Source organism: Ahaetulla prasina, chromosome 3 (assembly GCF_028640845.1).
Source record: "Ahaetulla prasina isolate Xishuangbanna chromosome 3, ASM2864084v1, whole genome shotgun sequence".
Classification (NCBI taxonomy): domain Eukaryota; kingdom Metazoa; phylum Chordata; class Lepidosauria; order Squamata; family Colubridae; genus Ahaetulla; species Ahaetulla prasina.
The window spans coordinates 94478105-94497128 of NC_080541.1; the positions used below are offsets into that span (position 1 = coordinate 94478105).

Below are 19024 nucleotides of genomic sequence, written 5' to 3' on the forward strand. Positions count from 1 at the left end.
CTTTTGTTTGCATACCTCTTCATATGTCATTTGTTCATGTCATCCAGTTCTTGTCACTTTTAACAACTCTGTATTGGGAAGGAATTGAACTCTTTATTAAATTCCTCCCCAAGATTTTTTACTTTTTTGGCTTTTGGCTTCTCTTCTTGTGAATTTCCCTGATTTATTCAGACATTGTTTCTTCATCTTTTCACACTCATTCATTCATAACTTCTTAAAGTACATTCCCCATTTCCTGTGGCTCTTTTTCAATGATGTTCAGGATTTCAAAGAAATTCCTGATGTTTTCCTTTATAAACAGTTGTAAGATGGCCGTTTCTTCTTCTTTAGCTTAACTTAGAACTTGTACATAAATAGTTTGTGATCTACTTCACAGTCAACACCTGAGGCATGTCTTTCACGCTATAACTGAATTCATCCACCTCTACGTAGCAATAGTATAGTCAATTTGATTTCCATGTACTCCATCTGTACTGTACATTATTTTCAGGTTCAGAGGCATTGTTTTGATTGTTTAAAGATAGTGTTAGCAATGAAGAAATAATTGAATTGGCAGAGTTTGATAAGTTAGGTAAGGTAAAGGTTCCCCTCGCACATACATGCTAGTCGTTCCCGACTCTAGGGGGCGGTGCTCATCTCTGTTTCAAAGCCGAAGAGCCAGCACTGTCCAAAGATGTCTCCGTGGTCATGTGGCCAGCATGACTCAACACCAAAGGTGCATGGAACGCTGTTACCTTCCCACCAATGGTGGTCCCTATTTTTCTACTTGGATTTTTACGTGCTTTCGAAAGTGCTAGGTTGGCAGAAGCTGGGATAAGTAACAGGAACTCACCCTGTTACACAGCAGCACTAAGGATTCGAACCGCTGAGCTGCCGACCTTTCGATCAACAAGCTCAACGTCCTAGCCCCTGAGCCACCATGTCCCTCCTTTTGATAAGTTATCCTGATTCATTTTGGTTTCTTAAACCATAGAATACAACTACATTTTCTTCAATATTTCCAACTTTGGCATTCCATAAACATACCTTATTTCAATGTTTTGACAAACATTCTCTTCTTCTGCAACAATAATGGAATTATAAATGTGGAAAATTGTCATAGTAAAGAACTGTCCACAAATTGATATTATTCAATGACTATTGCATTGTATTCAGATTTTGTTCTTGCTATACCCTTCCTAACTACAAAAGTAACATAGCTGCTTCTTTGTTTTAAAAGTCAGCTGAACTTGTGACAGAAAGTGTGAATTCCCACTGGACCTCAATTCACTGATGCTTCAGATGTCAATACGAAGTTGTTTCATATTCACTGTGTTGAGCATTTCTATTTTCATGCTTGTACGTTAGCTATTCCCACTATAATTCAGTCTTTGCAGATTTGGATTTTCTCTTCCGGTGTGGTAACATCAGCAGTTACATACCCACAGGCCTTTTAATCTAGCAACATCATAAACATCATTGTATTCTAAAAGTGCCTCAGCTCTTCTCGGTAGCATATTGAGTGCCATCTGATCTGAGTGTTTCATAATGTAATACAATATTTTCAATATTTTTTTTTTGTATTCTATACATGTCATTGTCTTGTTTAAAAAGAACCCAATTTATTTGCTATTGCTTTCTCCTAAACAGTATGAATGGATGCCTTTGCCAATTACACTAAAGGATCATCCACCTCCTTCATCTTTCTGTGTTACTATTGCCTGATGTGGGTGCCTGCATCCCTTAGCTCTATTAACAATGGTCCCTGGTTGCCTACCTGGTTGGGGCCTTGCCCCTGGAATGGAGACAGGAAGAGACGCTGAGAGACATTTTTTTTTCCTGGGCAAGATAATCCCCAGCAGGATGAGTAAGAGGACAGCTTCAGGGAACTGAGATTAAAAAAAGGACAGCTTGAAGGACCTAGAGTAAAACAGAATTTAAGGGAAGCTGAGGAAAAAGAGGAGTGCAAGGGAGCAAAAAAATAACAACAACAAAGCTGCTACAAGGGAAAGAGACTGCCCTCCTTCAGAAAGAAAGAGAGATTATGAGATTGCCACTGCAGGGAAGAGAGGATGGCTACTGTTGGCCTAGAGATTGCATCATTTCTTGCATGCCACAAGAAAAAGACTGGATAGACCTCTCACTGGGTTTTAGAGGACATGTTGATGAGGGAACAGGATTGGTGAGATGATGGTATAGGTCCCAAGGCCTGACCAGGACAGGTCGGGCTGGTCACATGGGGAAGAAATAGAAGAAGGCCAGATTGCCAGTGGCTCTTTGGGGGGAAGAGCTACACCTGACAGGTAGAATGATCCTGGGTGATCCTGCTGGGAATATGTATGTATGCATGCATGCATAGAATGCCCTCCCACCATTCTTCACTCATCCTTCCCTTGAAACCCTCTCTCTTCCTTTCCTCTCCCTAATGAGGCAGCACAGCCAATCTTGAGAAGTCTAGTCATTAGCATAAGCTTATTTGATTGATCTGATGAGCCTTGCATGTTGGGGTGGGACAGGGAGGACTTTTGGAAAGAACAGAAAAGAAAAGGTTTACATTTATCTCATTTTCACACACACACACAAAAATCATAAATTAGGATGGATGGTGATTCCATCATACATCATATGTCTTTGATGGCAGCAACACATATTTACATTCTCGCTATAAACAATATAAGGGTTTTTCTGATGTCCCGACAGTCATATTGCAAGCTCTATTTAGTAGTGTAGGTACTAGTGGTATCTTCAATGGGACTCAGATGGGCAATACAAGATATATGTGTACCAGTACCTTTTTTTAATGTACCATGATTTTACACGCAAATCCAAAAGTGTCTGAGCTTGTGGTATAATAACTAAATCCTTATTTCCAGGTTGAATGTCCTTCCACCCATTGCTTCTTGTCCTGCCTTCAGGTGCTATGAAGAATAAATCAATACTCTCTTCCCTGTGACAGCCCTTCAAGTATTGGAAAACTGCTATTGTATTTCCTCTGAGCCTTCTTTTCATTAGGCGAAACTTGCCTAGTTCCCTTAGCTGTTTATTGTATGATATAGCCTCCAGACCCCTTACCATCTTTGTTGCTCTTCTCTGCACTTTCTCTACATTCTGTTTTTCAAAACGTAAAATATTGTAGAGACGGACTAATAAAATATTAGACACAATTATTAAGAGCGTTATTAATTATTAAGAATTGCAGGAATGCATTCCTGGAGATTTGCTATCAGAAAAAGGAAATTTGTTGCTTTAGAAAAGCACCATTTCTTCATTTCACTTTGCCTGTTTTTGATATTGAGAAATATGACAGAGTCTGAAAATGCTAAACTCTTGTGAATATGATTAACAGTAACAGCGAAGACAAAGATGAATGCATATAAGGTAGATAGATGTAATTTATCAAGTAGTCATATAAAAATAATGGGCAGGGGTGAAAGACCATGTACTCATTCTTACGCTTCTGAAGAAAAGATGGCATATAAATCTAATAAAATTTCCAGATGATAGCTAGACAATTAAGACAGACAGACAGACAGACATGATAGAGATAGGGATAGAGATATACAAACTATCATATTGCCTGCTGACTTTTCTGCATAGGATTTCCGAAGGTTTGCTTATTTTTTTTCTCCCTGCCAGAATTATCAATGAAGCACACAATAGGCTACAGGGGCTTTTGAAGCAACTACACTGAGCTTTCAAGAGGACATGCTTCAGTTTTGGGAGTCATGGGTTCAGAGGAGCACTTCTGACACTGAGCTAAGTGCAACAAATCCTCGCATTTATAACTGCTGCAGCTGTCTCAGAGTAATATAATTGATATTCAGGCATTTCCTAACTGGAAGTGTTTACAAGCGTTGCAGTGTTCCATAGTCATGTAATTGGTATTGTGTGCTTCAGACAACTTTCTGATAAGCAGAATCAATAGAGAAGCTGACAATAAAGGCACAAGTTGCATTTGTGTGATGTCTCACATAATAACCATAATGATTTGCTGAGCCATAGAAGCGTAAGTGACAGTCTATTCCTGTCTGGAATAATCACATGATATTTTGCTTAGTGACAAGGTGCTCAGCATTGAAATTACTGGTCCCATTTGTGGTCAGTGAGTGAGGACTATCTATTTTCACATAAATACAACTAGATGGTTCTATTTATGTGAATAAAAATGTTTCAGTTGTTCCCTCACATTTTACACTTACTTACAAGATGTACTGACAATTAAATAACATTTTTGAAAAACAAAAAGATTGTAATTTTTGCGATTTTTAAGTAGTAGCCAGTTTATTAAACTCTTTTTGCTTATTTATTCCCTGGTATAACTGAGAGGCAGAAAATATATGCCAGTCTTAGTTAATGATGTGTTGGACTTCACTACTACATAAGGTTTATGTCCCTAATTTAATTTGAAAGTCAATACATAGATGTTAGTAAAATCATAAATTACCTTTAGACAATTTTGTGTGATTACAACTTCTGAGTGTGTCTTACAACCATCATGCTGTGTTAGCTTTTAAAAATCGAGTTTGCCTTGTCAGGGTAAATAATCTGTTGTGTCAGTTTTGAAATATTTTAAAAGAAAAACTTGCAAAGTAGAGTGGGAGAAAGAGGTAGGAAAGAAATAGGTCTTTAGGAAGATAATATGCTTTCCTCTATGCAATCACCAATATAATGTGGTGTGCAATTTCATTGCAAATTAATTCATTTTCTCTCAGATACTTCCCAGACACAGCTTTAGCCTTCACAATGCCTATTACACTGATCTATAATCTGTAAAACAAAGGAGAGAGAAACAAGACAATAGATCTGTGCTTTGTACAACAGATGGCATAACTCCAGAATGCAAAACAATCCAAAACTGTTCATGTTATCAGGAGAAACACTAAGTCCTTATAATTTATCATATTCTATAAAGGACACAGACTTCCAAATCTGTTAGCTTTGACATATGGGAATCAGAAGATAATAGCTAAATGACAATGGAATGGAAATCTACTTATTTAAAGAATAGGAAAAAAAGAGAACATTTTCAAAAGATGATTGTTAATGCTGAGTTTATTTTTCTTGTTTGGATAAAACCAAAACAGTTTTTTTTTTAAAAAAAGCAAGTGTTTAATTACGTGAAGAACAAAGCCATTAGGATTGTGGAAAGAGAAAAATCAAACACTGGAAGAACAGCAAATGGGATAGATGTAATTTCAAAATGAATGGAACATATTTTTAGACTTTAGGGTAGTGATCTCCACTGTGTCAGGTTTAGGATCCAGATGCCATGAAAACCATTTTTTAATGTCTTTTTTCATCTTAAAGTCTCCTTTGGGTTGAATCTGACTTTTAGTATACTCATAATTGTACGAGGAAAGTAAAACAATTTGTATTATTTAAAAAAAAATAGTATCTAAAAGTGTAACAGCTTCAAAAATACTCAGAATTTTGTATGTAGGGCAATATGTATGTGATACGTTTTTCATAGATTTATCCTGTATTGATACTGGAAAACATTCTGGATCAATACAGTGTAATTGGCAAATTTTCTCCTGTATTCTCTCTTGTTGATATACGTTCTAATTTTTTTTTCCTCTCGTTGATATTCATTCTAATTATTTTTTTTTTGTACTAAAATAGTTTCACATATTATATATTTGACCAAAGTGTCTGCTGAGAAATCTCTGTGACATTGAGATGGAGGGCTGATTTTCTCACTTCTGTCTTTTGTTCCCTTATCACAGCCTGATAATCATCACAATCTAATATGCTTTAAAAAGAAGGGAAGGAAAGGAAGGAAGGAAGGAAGGAAGGAAGGAAGGAAGGAAGGAAGGAAGGAAGGGGAGGAAGGATATCTTGATGCATGATTGAATTCATTCTGAGAAATAAAGAGATGACAACAAATTTGGCAAGACAATTTATTTAATAAATGCACAATTCATCTAAGAAAAACAGGGTAGTAAGTGATGAAATGTTTAGACAGCAATTAGAATGTGTTGATGACTGCAATGTAGTCACTTTTTCACCTCTCTTGTGCACAGACAAATTTGTTTGGAAAGAGACGTGACATGTCGTCTTCTCTGAGAAACATTAGCAACTCTTTTCCCCTCAGTCGGCTTCATTTGACTCTTTGAACCTCTAGAGTTATCTTTGTAAATTAGTTTTTTGCATCCTGTCAAATCAAATGAACACTTTGCATCTTGGGCATTTGCAGCAAAAGCGTCAGGTCAGAGTAACTCACATCATATCTGCTGTCACACAAGCAGCCAGAGGAAAAAACAAACAAACAAAAGAGAAATAATTAAGTTCAAACTTTAAGGATTTCAGTATTCACATACTCTAGGTTGGCGTGTATTCTAAAATGCCTTTTTAGGTACAAACACAGAACTTTGTGTACACAGACTATTTAGCTATTTAATATCAAAATATATTGAACCCACAGTTTTCATAGTCAAATATTATATAAAATTAGCTAATCAAATTATTTTCAGGGGAAGGGCTCCCTTGCTCTGCAAGGTATTTGTTAAGTTCGGGAAGTAACGAGGCTGGAGACCAGGGTAGTGACAACAGCTCTTTAATATAGGGTGAACCCAGCAACAGGCTGGGGCAAAAACCTCTCCTTTTATACAGTTCTGTTGGAGGCTTCGACCAATCAGCAACGTGCTGATTTCCCGCTCAAATATTTAAAGGCACAACTGTTAATACATAACACTCCTCCCCTCCCAGAAAACACTTGGTCTTATTTACATATTTATTCACATGTTATTTTTCGACGTAGTCACGCAAATAACCTGGGCGTCTCCTAGTTCTTTCTGACCTGCGCGGTTCAGTTCTGGGTGGTGTTTTGAGCTGGTCGGAGGGGCTGTTTTCTCCTCCCAGCTCTTTCTCTAGGCCATCGGGCTCTGGATTATTGGCCGACTCTTTTTCTTGGCCATCCGGCCTTGGATTAATTTTGGAATTTTCCTTGCTGTTTCCCTCGGGGACCTGATGGCGTCGCTGGAACTCTGGGACCTCAGCTAAGTCTTGCGCCTCCCCCGGGTCATTGTCGGCTGTGGATTCAAAGTGGTATTGGTCATTACCTGTCTCTGTTGGTTTGGTTTGGTCAGTTATTCGTTTCCTTAACTGATCTATGTGGCGCCGCCACATTCGGTTGTCTGGTAGCTCTACCACGTACGATTTTGGCCCTGTTACTTTTGTTACTTGTCCGGCGACCCAACTCGGGCCGTCCCCATAGTTTCGGGCCCACACCCGGTCGCCTATGCTCATTTCCCTTGTTTTTTCTAGCTCCCCCTTGTAACCCTCGGGTGTGTAATGGGGGTTCAAACGGTCAAGTGGGCACCGGAGTTTTCGTCCCATTAGCAATTCGGCTGGGCTTTTTCCAGTGGCTGTGCTTGGGGTTCTGTGCTGGACGGCTAGGAAAAAGTCTATTTTTGTTTGCCAGTCACCTGGCTTGAGCCTGGACAATGCCTCCTTAGCGCTCCGGACGGAACGCCCTGCAAGGCCATTCGACGCAGGGTGGAAAGGTGCAGAGAGGGCATGTCGGATGCCTTCCTCTGCCAGGTACTCTTCAAACTGGGCTGCCGTGAATTGGGGCCCATTGTCGGACACCAGAGTGTCCGGCAACCCGTGAGTTGCGAATAGGTGGCGCAGGGTTGCGATTACTGCTTCGGCTGTGGTGGACTTCATAAGTATGATCTCTAACCATTTGGAAAATGCGTCCACCACCACTAGGAACGTTTGGCCGTGAAAGGGGCCAGCAAAGTCAATGTGGATTCTTGACCAAGGCCCTTGGGGCTTTTCCCATTCTCTGACTGGGGCTGTTGGGGTAGCGGTCTGGACTCTTGGCAAGCTTGGCATTTCCCTACCCTCTCAGCAATCTCTGCGTCCATGAGTGGCCACCATACATAGCTTCTAGCTAACCCTTCATCCTTACGATGCCTGGGTGACCCTCGTGGAGGAGGTCCAATACCTTGCCCCTTAACTTAACAGGAATTATTACACGATCACCCCATAACAGGCACCCCCCTTGAGCCGAGAGCTCATCACGTTTCTTAACAAATTCTTTGAACCGTCGCTCGCGCAGCGGCCACCCTCTCTGTACCCAACCGAGTACAGTCCTTAACACAATGTCCCGGTATGATGCCGAGCCACTTCCTTTGATGTGACTGGGCCAGAGTCCAACGAGTCAATAAGGAGGATGGGTGTCCCGGAGTGGGGTCTTCGGTCGCCCTGGCAGTGGGCATCGGCTCAATCGTCTGCATGCCCCACTTCTTTCCCGGTCGATGCTGCAGCTTGTATGAGTAAGCGGCTAAAAATATAGTCCATCGAGTCAAGCGTGGCGAAAGTGCCACAGGCGTTGGCGGTCGCCAGCCAGTAATCCCAGTAACGGTCTGTGGTCAGTCACGATTTCAAAATTCCGCCCAAAGACATACTCATGGAATTTTTGACCCCTGATACAATGGCTAATGCTTCTTTGTCTAATTGGCTGTAGTTCCTCTCTGGGAGGACATCGTTCTAGAGTAGAACGCTATAGGGGCTTCTGTGCCGTTTGAAGTCTATGGCTGAGTACAGCCCCACCCCATAAGGGACGATCGCAAACCAGCACTAGGGGTAGTGAGTCGTGATATTGGATGAGCAGGCTATCACTTGAGAGCAGGTTCTTTACTGCTTCAAAAGCCCTATTTTCTGACTTTCCCCAAGACCAAACAGTATTTTTCCCTAAGAGCCTATGCAGCGGTTCCATAGCAGTTGCTTTGTTCTTTAAAAGACCGCGTAAAATTAACCAATCCCAGGAATGCCTGCAGCTCTGCTTTGTTTTTGGGCGCTGGAGCCTTCCTAATTGCCTTAACTTTGCTCTCAGTAGGGTGAATTCCTTTCTTGTCTATCCGGTAGCCCAAGAAATCGACCGATTCGACCCCTATCTGACATTTATTTGTCTTGACTTTTAATCCGGCTGTCCGGAAAATGCTCAAGACCTTTCTTAACCGCTCCCCCAATTCCTCCATGTTTTCCCCTGAAATTAGGACATCATCAGTAGGAACTACCCTGGGAGCCCTTGCAGTAGTCGTTCCATCAGGTTTTGGAACAGCCCTGGTGCCACACTAACCCCAAATTGCAATCGGGTGCACTTGAATGCCCCCTGTGCGTCACAATCGTTTGGGCTTCGCTGTGCGGGCGTCTACTGGCAGTTGTTGGTAGGCTTGGGCCAAGTCTAACTTTGCAAAGACTTGCCCTTGCCCCAAGGAGTGCAATAAATGTTGCACCACGGAACCGGTAGCGCTTTTCTGTAAGGCTTTGTTAAGCGTCGCCTTGTAGTCAGCGCAAATTCTAATTGACCCGTCCGATTTGATGGGGTGACGATTGGCGTCTCCCACTTTGCGTGATCGACTGGCACCAAAACCCCTGATTTATGAGCTTGTCCAGCTCCTTATCAATTTTGGTTTTAGGGCAAAGGACTCTCCTCGCCTTAAGCCTAATGGGGGCTACCTGGGGTCTAAGTTGAAGGAAATAGGGGTCCCCTTGTACTTGCCCAGGCAGTCCTTGAAGACATCTTGAACTCGTTAAAGAGAATGTCTTTCAAATTGCAGTCACTTCTGTAGATGCCAGTCACTCCCATGCCCAGGGCACGAAACCAGTCTAGTCCCAACAGACTGGGCAGAGTTCCTTCGACGATCGTGATGGGCAGGGTCTTTTTGTGAGGGCCGTACTCGACTCGGACGGAGGTGGTCCCTCGAACAGGGATGCGATTCCCCTGGTAGTCGTGCACTCGTAGCCGCTGTGCTTGCAGATGGCGCTTCGCGACGGACGGCAGCGACTTCGCCAGGGTGTCCCAGGACATGATGGTGATCGCTGATCCCGTGTCTACTTCAAGCCTGCACCGTACTCCCTCGATCTTGGGCTTTGTGAAGATCTTCTTTTCCACTTTGGTTGAGGCGCGGCCTATAATGACAGTCGTTTGGTTAGACTTCGCGCCTTTCTTGTTTGAACCAATCGCGGGCCGCCTTTCCGGTTCCGCGTTTTGATTGGCCGATTTGAATTTTCGGCGGGAAGGTTGGGCCGCTCTGCAAACCTGAGCTAAGTGTCCTTTCTTCCCACACCGCCGGCATGTTGCGTCTTTAAACCTGCAGCGTTGGCGCTGATGCTGCCCTCCGCAGCTTCCGCTCGTCACGGTCCTCAGTGTCGCGTTTCTCGGTCCGGCAGACCACTTCCTCATCCTCGCCCTCACCTTCGGATTCGGTCTGAATCTCCTCCTGGTGTACTGGCGTTGGTCTTGCGCCGCCTTGGATTGAAGAGGCTTTTGCAGAGTCTCTGCTGCTTTAGTAGACATTTCGTGTGCTCTGGCCTCGTCCAGAGCGGTGGCTAGTGTCAGGTTGCTCCTGGCTAGCAGTCGTCGCCGTAGGCGGATGTCCTTGACCCCTCGGATGAGTTGCTCGAGTAGCACTTCGTCTAAGTCTCGGTATCCGCAGTCCTTGGGCGCTCTTCTTAAAGCGGCCATGTAGTCACCGATGGACTCGCCCTCCATCTGTCTACGTTCTCCGAATTCAAACCGCTGCACGTATTTGGACGGCGTCGGTGCGAAATGGTTCTTCAGCAAAGTCTGCAGAGTCGGCCACGATACCGATTGTATCGGCGTTGGCTCTGCCAGGGCTTCCGCAATCTCGATTACCTCCGGCCCGCAATGGCTTAGGAAGTAAGCCCGTTTGCGGTTATCAGGATCCTGTAGTTCGTTGGCTTCTAGAAAGCTTTCGAAACGGGTCATATATGTTCCCCATTTCTCCTTGCCCGGGTTGTACGGTGCGGGTGGCGTGTTTGCCATTTCCGCGTTTCTGCCCTGAGTTTGCTGGGTTCGGGACTAGCGTGCTTCAGCTCGGTTCTGGTTCTCCTTAGCCTCGAGATCCCACCCTCGTCGCCAATGTTAAGTTCGGGAAGTAACGAGGCTGGAGACCAGGGTAGTGACAACAGCTCTTTAATATAGGGTGAACCCAGCAACAGGCTGGGGCAAAAACCTCTCCTTTTATACAGTTCTGTTGGAGGCTTCGACCAATCAGCAACGTGCTGATTTCCCGCTCAAATATTTAAAGGCACAACTGTTAATACATAACAGTATTGAGTATGGTGCCTTCCTACATGGACAACATAAAAAATAGATACCTGAGATTGTACTTGGAATAGAATTAGCTGTATTAAATGTATAGTATTTCCTTTTTAAATGGGGCAATTATAGTTCACAGGAAGAAGAGTAAGGTATCCCTGCAAGTACCAGAATGTGGCCAATATCAGAGCCAAGCATTAGCTGCTACTACTGCAGGTGAAAAAATTCTTAAAAGCTCTAACTAACTGCATAGATTTCCAGGATTTCTTAGTAAATTGGCTATATCCTAATAGTAGCCATTGCCATTTCTTTTTCTGCATTTCCTTATATCTCAACCACGTACATAAGCTTACTTGACTCTGTGCTTGGAATATTGCCCAAGGAAACATTGTTAAATGTGTTCCTTGTGTGGTTGCCAAAATTCTGCAGACTCTTAATACAGGTACTGGAGACTTCACAAACTGTATCCTGATTAAGCAGAAGGACAGACTTGGACTTCATCGCTTAGGTGACTGAGATAAGACAAGAGTGCTGAGGGAACTGAGATAATTTTCTTCAACTTTTTCCAGAAATTTGTTACTATCCAGTTATTTCAGAAAGCCTCGAAAGACTAATCCTTTTCTTGTCCTAAGTGAAATGCAGCACCATGAATGTTGAATCTTGTATGTTATCTTGTAGGATGATGGATTTACTATGGAAAAATTTATATATCATTTTGCTTTGTATTCTTTGATTAATACTATAATTATTTACTGGCTTGTAACCCATTTAGAATCAGATGAATTGTAGCAGTATAAAAATATAATGCAATATAATATAAAGGAGAACTCATTTAGGAGGAAAGTGGCCTGTAAGCTGTTTGTAACTAACAAAAAGTGAGAACAGCGTAGATTTCATCAGTGCTCTTAATGCTAGTCAGGAAAAGAACTTGAAAACTAATAGTAAGTTCCCAGGTAGATTTATGGTAAGCCAATTAAGACAGAGTCTCTTTGAATCATTTTGTTCTAATGCAGGGGTGTCAAACTTGATTTCATTGAGGGCCGCATCAGGGTTGTGTTTGACCTTGGGTGGGGGGGAGTGGCCGTGGCTAGGGTGGGCATGGCCAGTTCAACATCACTCATGTCAGGGGTGCCTGTGGTGGCTTGAATGCTCTGCCAGAGAAAGCAGGCTCCTGAGCTCCGTTTGGGGCTGCGACGGCCTCCTGGAACCCTCTGCCAGAGAAAATGGACTGCACGCAGCCCTCCTGTGCTCCATTTTCTCTGGCAGAGGCACCACAGGCCAGTCCTTCACTGTTTCCAGGATGGCCCCGTGGGACCGATCTAAATACCCTGTGGACCAGATTCGGCCCCGGGGCCTTAGGTTTGACACCCCTGTTCTATTGCCATTTCTTTGTCCTCCGCCTTTTCCCACAGTCTTTCATGCCTCAATGCAAGTTGGATCCTTTGGTCTTGAACTTGCTAAATCCTATGAGTGAGCTGGCTGCATGGAAACTTAATTTTCTCCCATTTCTCCCAGTGAAGGATGTCAATTCATCCTTCATATATTTATTTTGTGATTCAATAATTTATTCTTTCTATTTGGCCAATTTATTTTCATGTATTTGTTCCATGCTGATAAGTTACTCTTGTATTCAATCTACATTAATTCAGGGCTTATCCATTCTTGGGGTTATTTCTTTTTATGTTACCATATACAATTCTGAACTGTTACATTCCCACTGAATTCCACTTAATTTTATGTTTCGCTTGCCATCACCAATTCTCATTTCCATTTATCAAATCAAACATAAAGCAATTGTCCCTTCCTTTAACATTTGTCCTTCCTTTTTGTACATAAAAAGACAATACACTATTCACTACATTTCTGCCAAAACTTACAGATTATTTCTCCATCCATTTCTCCACCTTTAGTCAAAATTCTATGAAAGTACATTAAATTATCTGCTTTTTTTTGCCAGTTAAGTATAACTTAAAATCATTAATTCTATTTTCTCTGTCAAATGCTATTGCCTTGGTCTTTGGTGTATTAATTTTTAAATCCATGGCTCCTTGTTACATTATTCAATCTAACATTTGCAGCAAATCATTTGTATTCACCACTAACAATAGGACATATACTGAATACAGATAGTCCTTGACTTATGAGAGGTTGCTTAACAACCGTTTGAAGCTACAATGGATCTCCCTGGGGATAATTAGAATCAAGATTCAAAGCTGCAAGAGTTGCCCACTCATAGTCATACTTTAGCCATTAAACTGCATTTACATTGTTTGCATTTATTTCCAGTTTTCAGCAAAACCATGCCTATTGTGAGGGGTTTTTTTATGGTACAACTTTTGTCAGCTCAAGTTAATTGACCTGAAATTAATGGGCTCTTGTAATTGAATCTTGAAAGAATGCCAGATTTTATTCCATTTACACCAGGTTGAATCTTGAAAGAATACCAGGTTTTATATAAATGCAGTTCAGAAATTATGCTAAGCTGTTGTATGGTTGGTTTGCTTTCAATTAGCATGTCACATAGTCCTAACTGTTATGATACCGTGGCTTATGTCTTAATGCAGGGGTCCCCAACTCCCGGGCAGTGACCTGGTACCAGGCCCCAGTCTGTTTAGAACTGGGCTATGTGAGCAACGGGTGAGCAGTCGAGCATCCCCTGTCTCCACCCCACTCCTACTACCACAACCGGTTTGCAAAGCTAGAAAGGTTGGGGATTGCTCTCTTAACGTATTTTGTGAACCCAACCAAATTTGGTTTGTTCTTGAAATTAACTAAATCAACACATTGTGTGAACCAAATTAGAGTCATATGCATTACTGTTTGCTTTCAGCCAGAACAATGTAAAAAAAAAAAAGGTGAGGTATCAGTTATACAATCACAAGTGCTGTCTTTACATTGGTGACCTTCTTCCCTATAAGCACTCCTGCTCCCAGCTCACAGGTTGACAAAATTCTATTTTTTTCCCCAAGGAATTGTTTCATTCAACCTTAGTACCTTGACTACAAATATTTGCTTCTTTAAATAGGGCACTGAATACTATGACTGCAACACCAGCACTTCATAACCTATGACTTTGTATTGGCACACATGTATTTACTTGCTTGTTGGCACTGATATCAGCTTGAGACCTATGAACATTTATTTAGGATTACGTTTCAATGGATTCAGAAGAGACATTTCAATTTTCATGATTAATAGTAAATCATCCAACTGAACAAAACAAAAACAAAATTCACACACCATACATTGAACTATAAAACCTCTGGATTTATTTTATTTTTATTATTATTTAAGAGAAGGTTTGTAAACTGTAGGCCGTTATTTTCTATGCACACAAATTTAACGACTTGCTCCAGCACAAATAGATATTCTTTAATAAAAATGGTTAATAAATTTTGATTCTGTTCTTGAATTATCCTTCACTAATCCTGGGTCTGATTTAAACAACATTATGTTAAATAATGGTAATGTAATATGTTACAATTCTCTGCATGTTTGCCTTTCACCCCTGTTATCCTTAGTTGTTGCTGTTGTTCCTTGTATTACACTCAAATGGCATTAGAAGTAGTACTTTGCTAACATCAGCCATTAATCTTTCAGCAACTTCGGTGATACCTGCTTTTTATAGTAATACTATTCTTACCAGGTTTGCCCAGTGCACAGATCCCTTGCCTTTTCAGACAGCCTTTATTATGACTCATTTAAAATACCTCTCCAAAATAGTGAATGTGTGTCTATTTCTTTTCCACTTCACAAATAAAAAATCTTAGGTATTCATGGTGCTTTAGAATAGATTGACTTATTTGTTGCTTCAAGTGTTTACTCAGTAATTCATTTCCAAAGAAACAATCTATGCCAATCCTCAGATTTGTGAATAATTACCCTGTTTTCCCCAAAATACGAAATCCCCTGATAATAAGCCCAATCGGGCTTTTGAGCACATGGCAATAAGGCCAAGTGGTTTCAGGGTTCAAAAAAAATATAAGATAGGGATTATTTTCAGGAAAACATGGTAATAATATGAAAACTCAATTTAGGTACAAGACTAGTCAATGTGACTTTTGTTTATATTCTATTAAAATCACTTCCAATCGATAAAACAAACAAAGTCGAGGGAAACCTACACAATAATAACAAAAACACCAAACAGCAGAAGCATACTGGAAAATGACACATTCCTGCTAAATTAGGAAAAAGACATGAGCAAAGGCAGCCGGTAAAAGTGTTTAAATTGGATTTAGAAGCAACAGTAACCAAATTATTGAAAGAGAGAAAAATGTTCTAAAATTTGATGATCTCTCTGGGGAAGAGAAAAACTGGAACTGCACTCAAGAACACAATTCTGAATGCTTTTATTGGAAATACAATTAAAATGCTTACATATTCCCTGTTAATTTTTTTCCCTCAAGTCTATCTTTCATTATTTTCCATTTAGCCTTCTGACATGGTGTTAAAGCAATCATTGCTTCTTTATTACAAAGCAGAGAAATAACTCCTGAGAGTAGAATAATGCATTTAGATGCACCAAATGATATTATTATAAATGATTAGAGGCTGTCAACTTCTATTGTTTCTTCTATTTCTTTCCCTCTCAACCTTCTGCATCTGCAGGTACTTCATAGACTGGAAGAATGATATGGATAGCTACTTTACTATAGATGGAATGGAAGGAACTATTGCCACAAATGAGTTACTTGATAGAGAGAATACTGCACAGTACAATTTTTCAATAATTGCAAGTAAAGTTAGTAAGTACAATAGAAATGGGATAGATGTCATTTCGGGAATTGTCATTGTTATATTGTTTGTCCATTTTGATGAAATCATTTTTTTTTTTGTTTACATTTATACCCCGCCCTTCTCCGAAGACTCAGGGCGGCTTACAGTGTATAAGGCAATAGTCTCATTCTATTTGTAGATTTTTACAAAGTCAACTTATTGCCCCCCCAACAATCTGGGTCCTCATTTTACCTACCTTATAAGGATGGAAGGCTGAGTCAACCTTGGGCCGGGCTCGAACCTGCAGTAATTGCAGGCTACTGTGTTCTTAATAACAGGCTTTACCAGCGTGAGCTAAACCGGCCCTAAACATTTAGCAAAATGTCTTTGTTTGTTTTTTTGACTTATGAAATAGAGCACATCATAACACTTCATTCAGCAGATTTCCTATATTTTTGGGCAGACTCCTAGGGATCTTTTAGGGAACAGCTTCAAATAATCTATATCTTCTGTCAGTAATTAGCCTCATTCACTATAGCATGATTCTATTCTTAGCGTTCTCAGCCCTGAAGGAGGAAAATATTGAATAAGCAGCTAAAATTCCAGACATGATTCCTCTTTCTCCTTTTGTGGGGCATAAAATGATAGGGTCCCTATTAGTTTTAGTGGAAGTCTGAACTTTCATTTGGTTGCCTCATATCCAAAGCCCTGTAGTGTATCTATAATTTGGATTGATGTGTGCCTCATAGTTACCATCTGGCTCCATGTATATAGGTTATTTATTCTCTGAGAATAGTCAAGGCCTCTGGTTTTCAATGTAAAATAACATATGAAGTTGCAATTGCAGGTAATGAGTGGGCAGGGATAGTTTGGTGTACTTGTTAGTTACAAATCTAGTCCAAGAATAATTGTCGAAGCAACCCAACAAACATCAAGTGTTTTGTTCTACTGCTCATTAGAGGCATTAGAAATAGCGATGCAAACACATTTATCTATGTCTTTATCTCTGCTCTGTTTTCCTCTAATTGGAAGTCTCTTAGACTCTGTCTTTCAATCTGCTTCGTACAGGAAGACCTGATCTCTCTCTCTCTCTCTCTCTCTCTCTTTTTTTCTTCTTTTGCTCAACCTTGGAAGCTTGGAAAAGTAAAGTTGGCTTTGTATCAGAGCATGCAACTTCATTAATACATTTTACTTGTCCTTTTTGACCTTGAATATGTGTGTCTAGAGATACATAAAAGGGTTTAATTTTCCCTCAGACACATATGATCGGCTTAACAGAAACCCCTAGAGAATGAATGGAAGGATTGTTCCTCCGAGGATTGCAAAAATCCTATTGCTTCACAAGGGAATCCACTCCCATGTGGACAATTATATGGACAGGGTGACGGGAGACTTTATGATGAACAGAGAATGTGTTCTACGGTTAGGTGAACTGCTTTCCTTTCAGACTAATGGTTTAATCCATTGTTTTCCATTCTGCATAAAGAAATCTCCCTTAATTGCAGCGTTATGAGTCACCAGCTGTTTCTTACCAGTCATATTTTAATAACTTTAAAGGCCTCTTTTTTCTTCCTTGATTATTTTGTTTAATTAAGTTTTAATAGTCTTTTTTTGTCTTGTTGAAGGGAGGGGGGTAACTGGTATGTGACTCTACAGTGTAATGATGACTCAGAAACAAGCAGGCTTCCATGAACAATTTTCGAAGCTATTTCAGTGCCCTTGTAAGCTTGTATAATTACTGATTAAACATTCTAAGTATGCCGTGAAAAAATTAATCATAACTAAATATGCTGGAAATGTATCATGGTTATGATTAATAAAACCCATTGGTTTCAGCGGGATTTGTTCTGAATATGTTTTGCCTGAGTCTGCCTATTATTGTTTTTAAGTATTAAAAATATAGTTAAGTAAAAAAACATCTAGTTCGAAACACCTTGATGGAGGCTCTGGTTTCATTTTTATTTGAATCTCATTAATAATAAACATTAATAGAAAATCTATATCTTGTGCATATTTCCCTTCTATTTATCAAATGATCAATTCTATATCATATTATAATAATATTTTTCTGTCCAATAAAGGGAGGTATATGAACTCATAATTTAGGGATGTGTATTACTTTGCCTTCCTTGTTTATGTTCCTTTTTTTGATATTTTAAATTTAACCATTCAATTTAAGAACATTTAAATCTTAGAAATGTTTAACGAGTCTACTATTGACTGATAACTGCCAACAAGCATCCCTATACAAGGCTTAACAAAAAAAAATCATTCTTTTTTTTCTTTTCTCAATTTTTTTTTATTATATTCCATCTAATTTCAAAATGTCTGGAGGTGTTCTATGTAAAACTTTGAGTAGTTTCGGCTTCCAGCATTTTAAAATATATATATATATAAATAAATAAATAAATTCTAAATTCTTTTATACAAGATTTGTATAAATCAGAGTTACATGCCCTTTGATAATGAGAAAACTGGGAAAATTATTAAATAAGGAATCATATTTAAATCAAATTAATTAAAGACATGTATATAAAATTTCATTTTTGATCTGATCCAATTTACTCATTGCAATGTAGTGTACTGTAGTAGTCAACCCAAAATATGTTCTGCATCACTGACAAAATTCATTTTACCTTAACAGCATATTACACCTAATTGTAACCCTTGTGCAAGCATCTGGGGACCCTGAACTTGTAGCCAGACAATACTGCTGTAGTAAAAACTGAAACAGGTATCCACCCCTGATGTTTGTAGACATATACAAACTCCATCCAGACCATCTAAGTTTGTTTTTCTCCATCAAAACCTTAATAGCCCCCAGACTCTTATTTAAACATCTACAACATCTTTAGTTTCATTTTTAAAGCTAACTTGGGTGAAAGGATGATCCTCCCACATTCTTAATATGTATCACTTCCTGAAGACCAGAACCACAGACCTGCCAGGAGCCAGGCTAGGTTTATCTCATTCATGGAAGACCTCATGCTTCTGAGTATACTGTTTATAGTGCTACCTCAGTACTCATCATTATTCGGTTCTGAGAGACCCAATGAGTACCAAAAACAATGAATATCAAACAATTTTTTCTCTTAATTAATAATGTAGTGAGTCAAAAGGCAACACCAACAACTTCTAGCTTGTGCGTCAAGTATGATGAGTACTGGGACATATCAAAATGCATTGAGTATCAAATTTGATGAATTTCAAAGCAGTTGAGTACCAAAGTACCACTGTACTTCCTCAGGTTTC

General features: G+C 40.1%; 1 protein-coding gene across 1 annotated transcript in view; it reads left to right on the forward strand.

Annotated features, from left to right (window-relative positions):
- The window catches only part of CDH12 (cadherin 12), a 458316-nt gene that overhangs the window by 419818 nt on the left and 19474 nt on the right, over positions 1–19024 (forward strand). The window contains exon 10 of the mRNA XM_058176923.1: positions 15665–15801. Within this exon, the coding sequence (XP_058032906.1) occupies positions 15665–15801 (137 nt within the window). The remainder of the gene's footprint in view (positions 1–15664; positions 15802–19024) is intronic.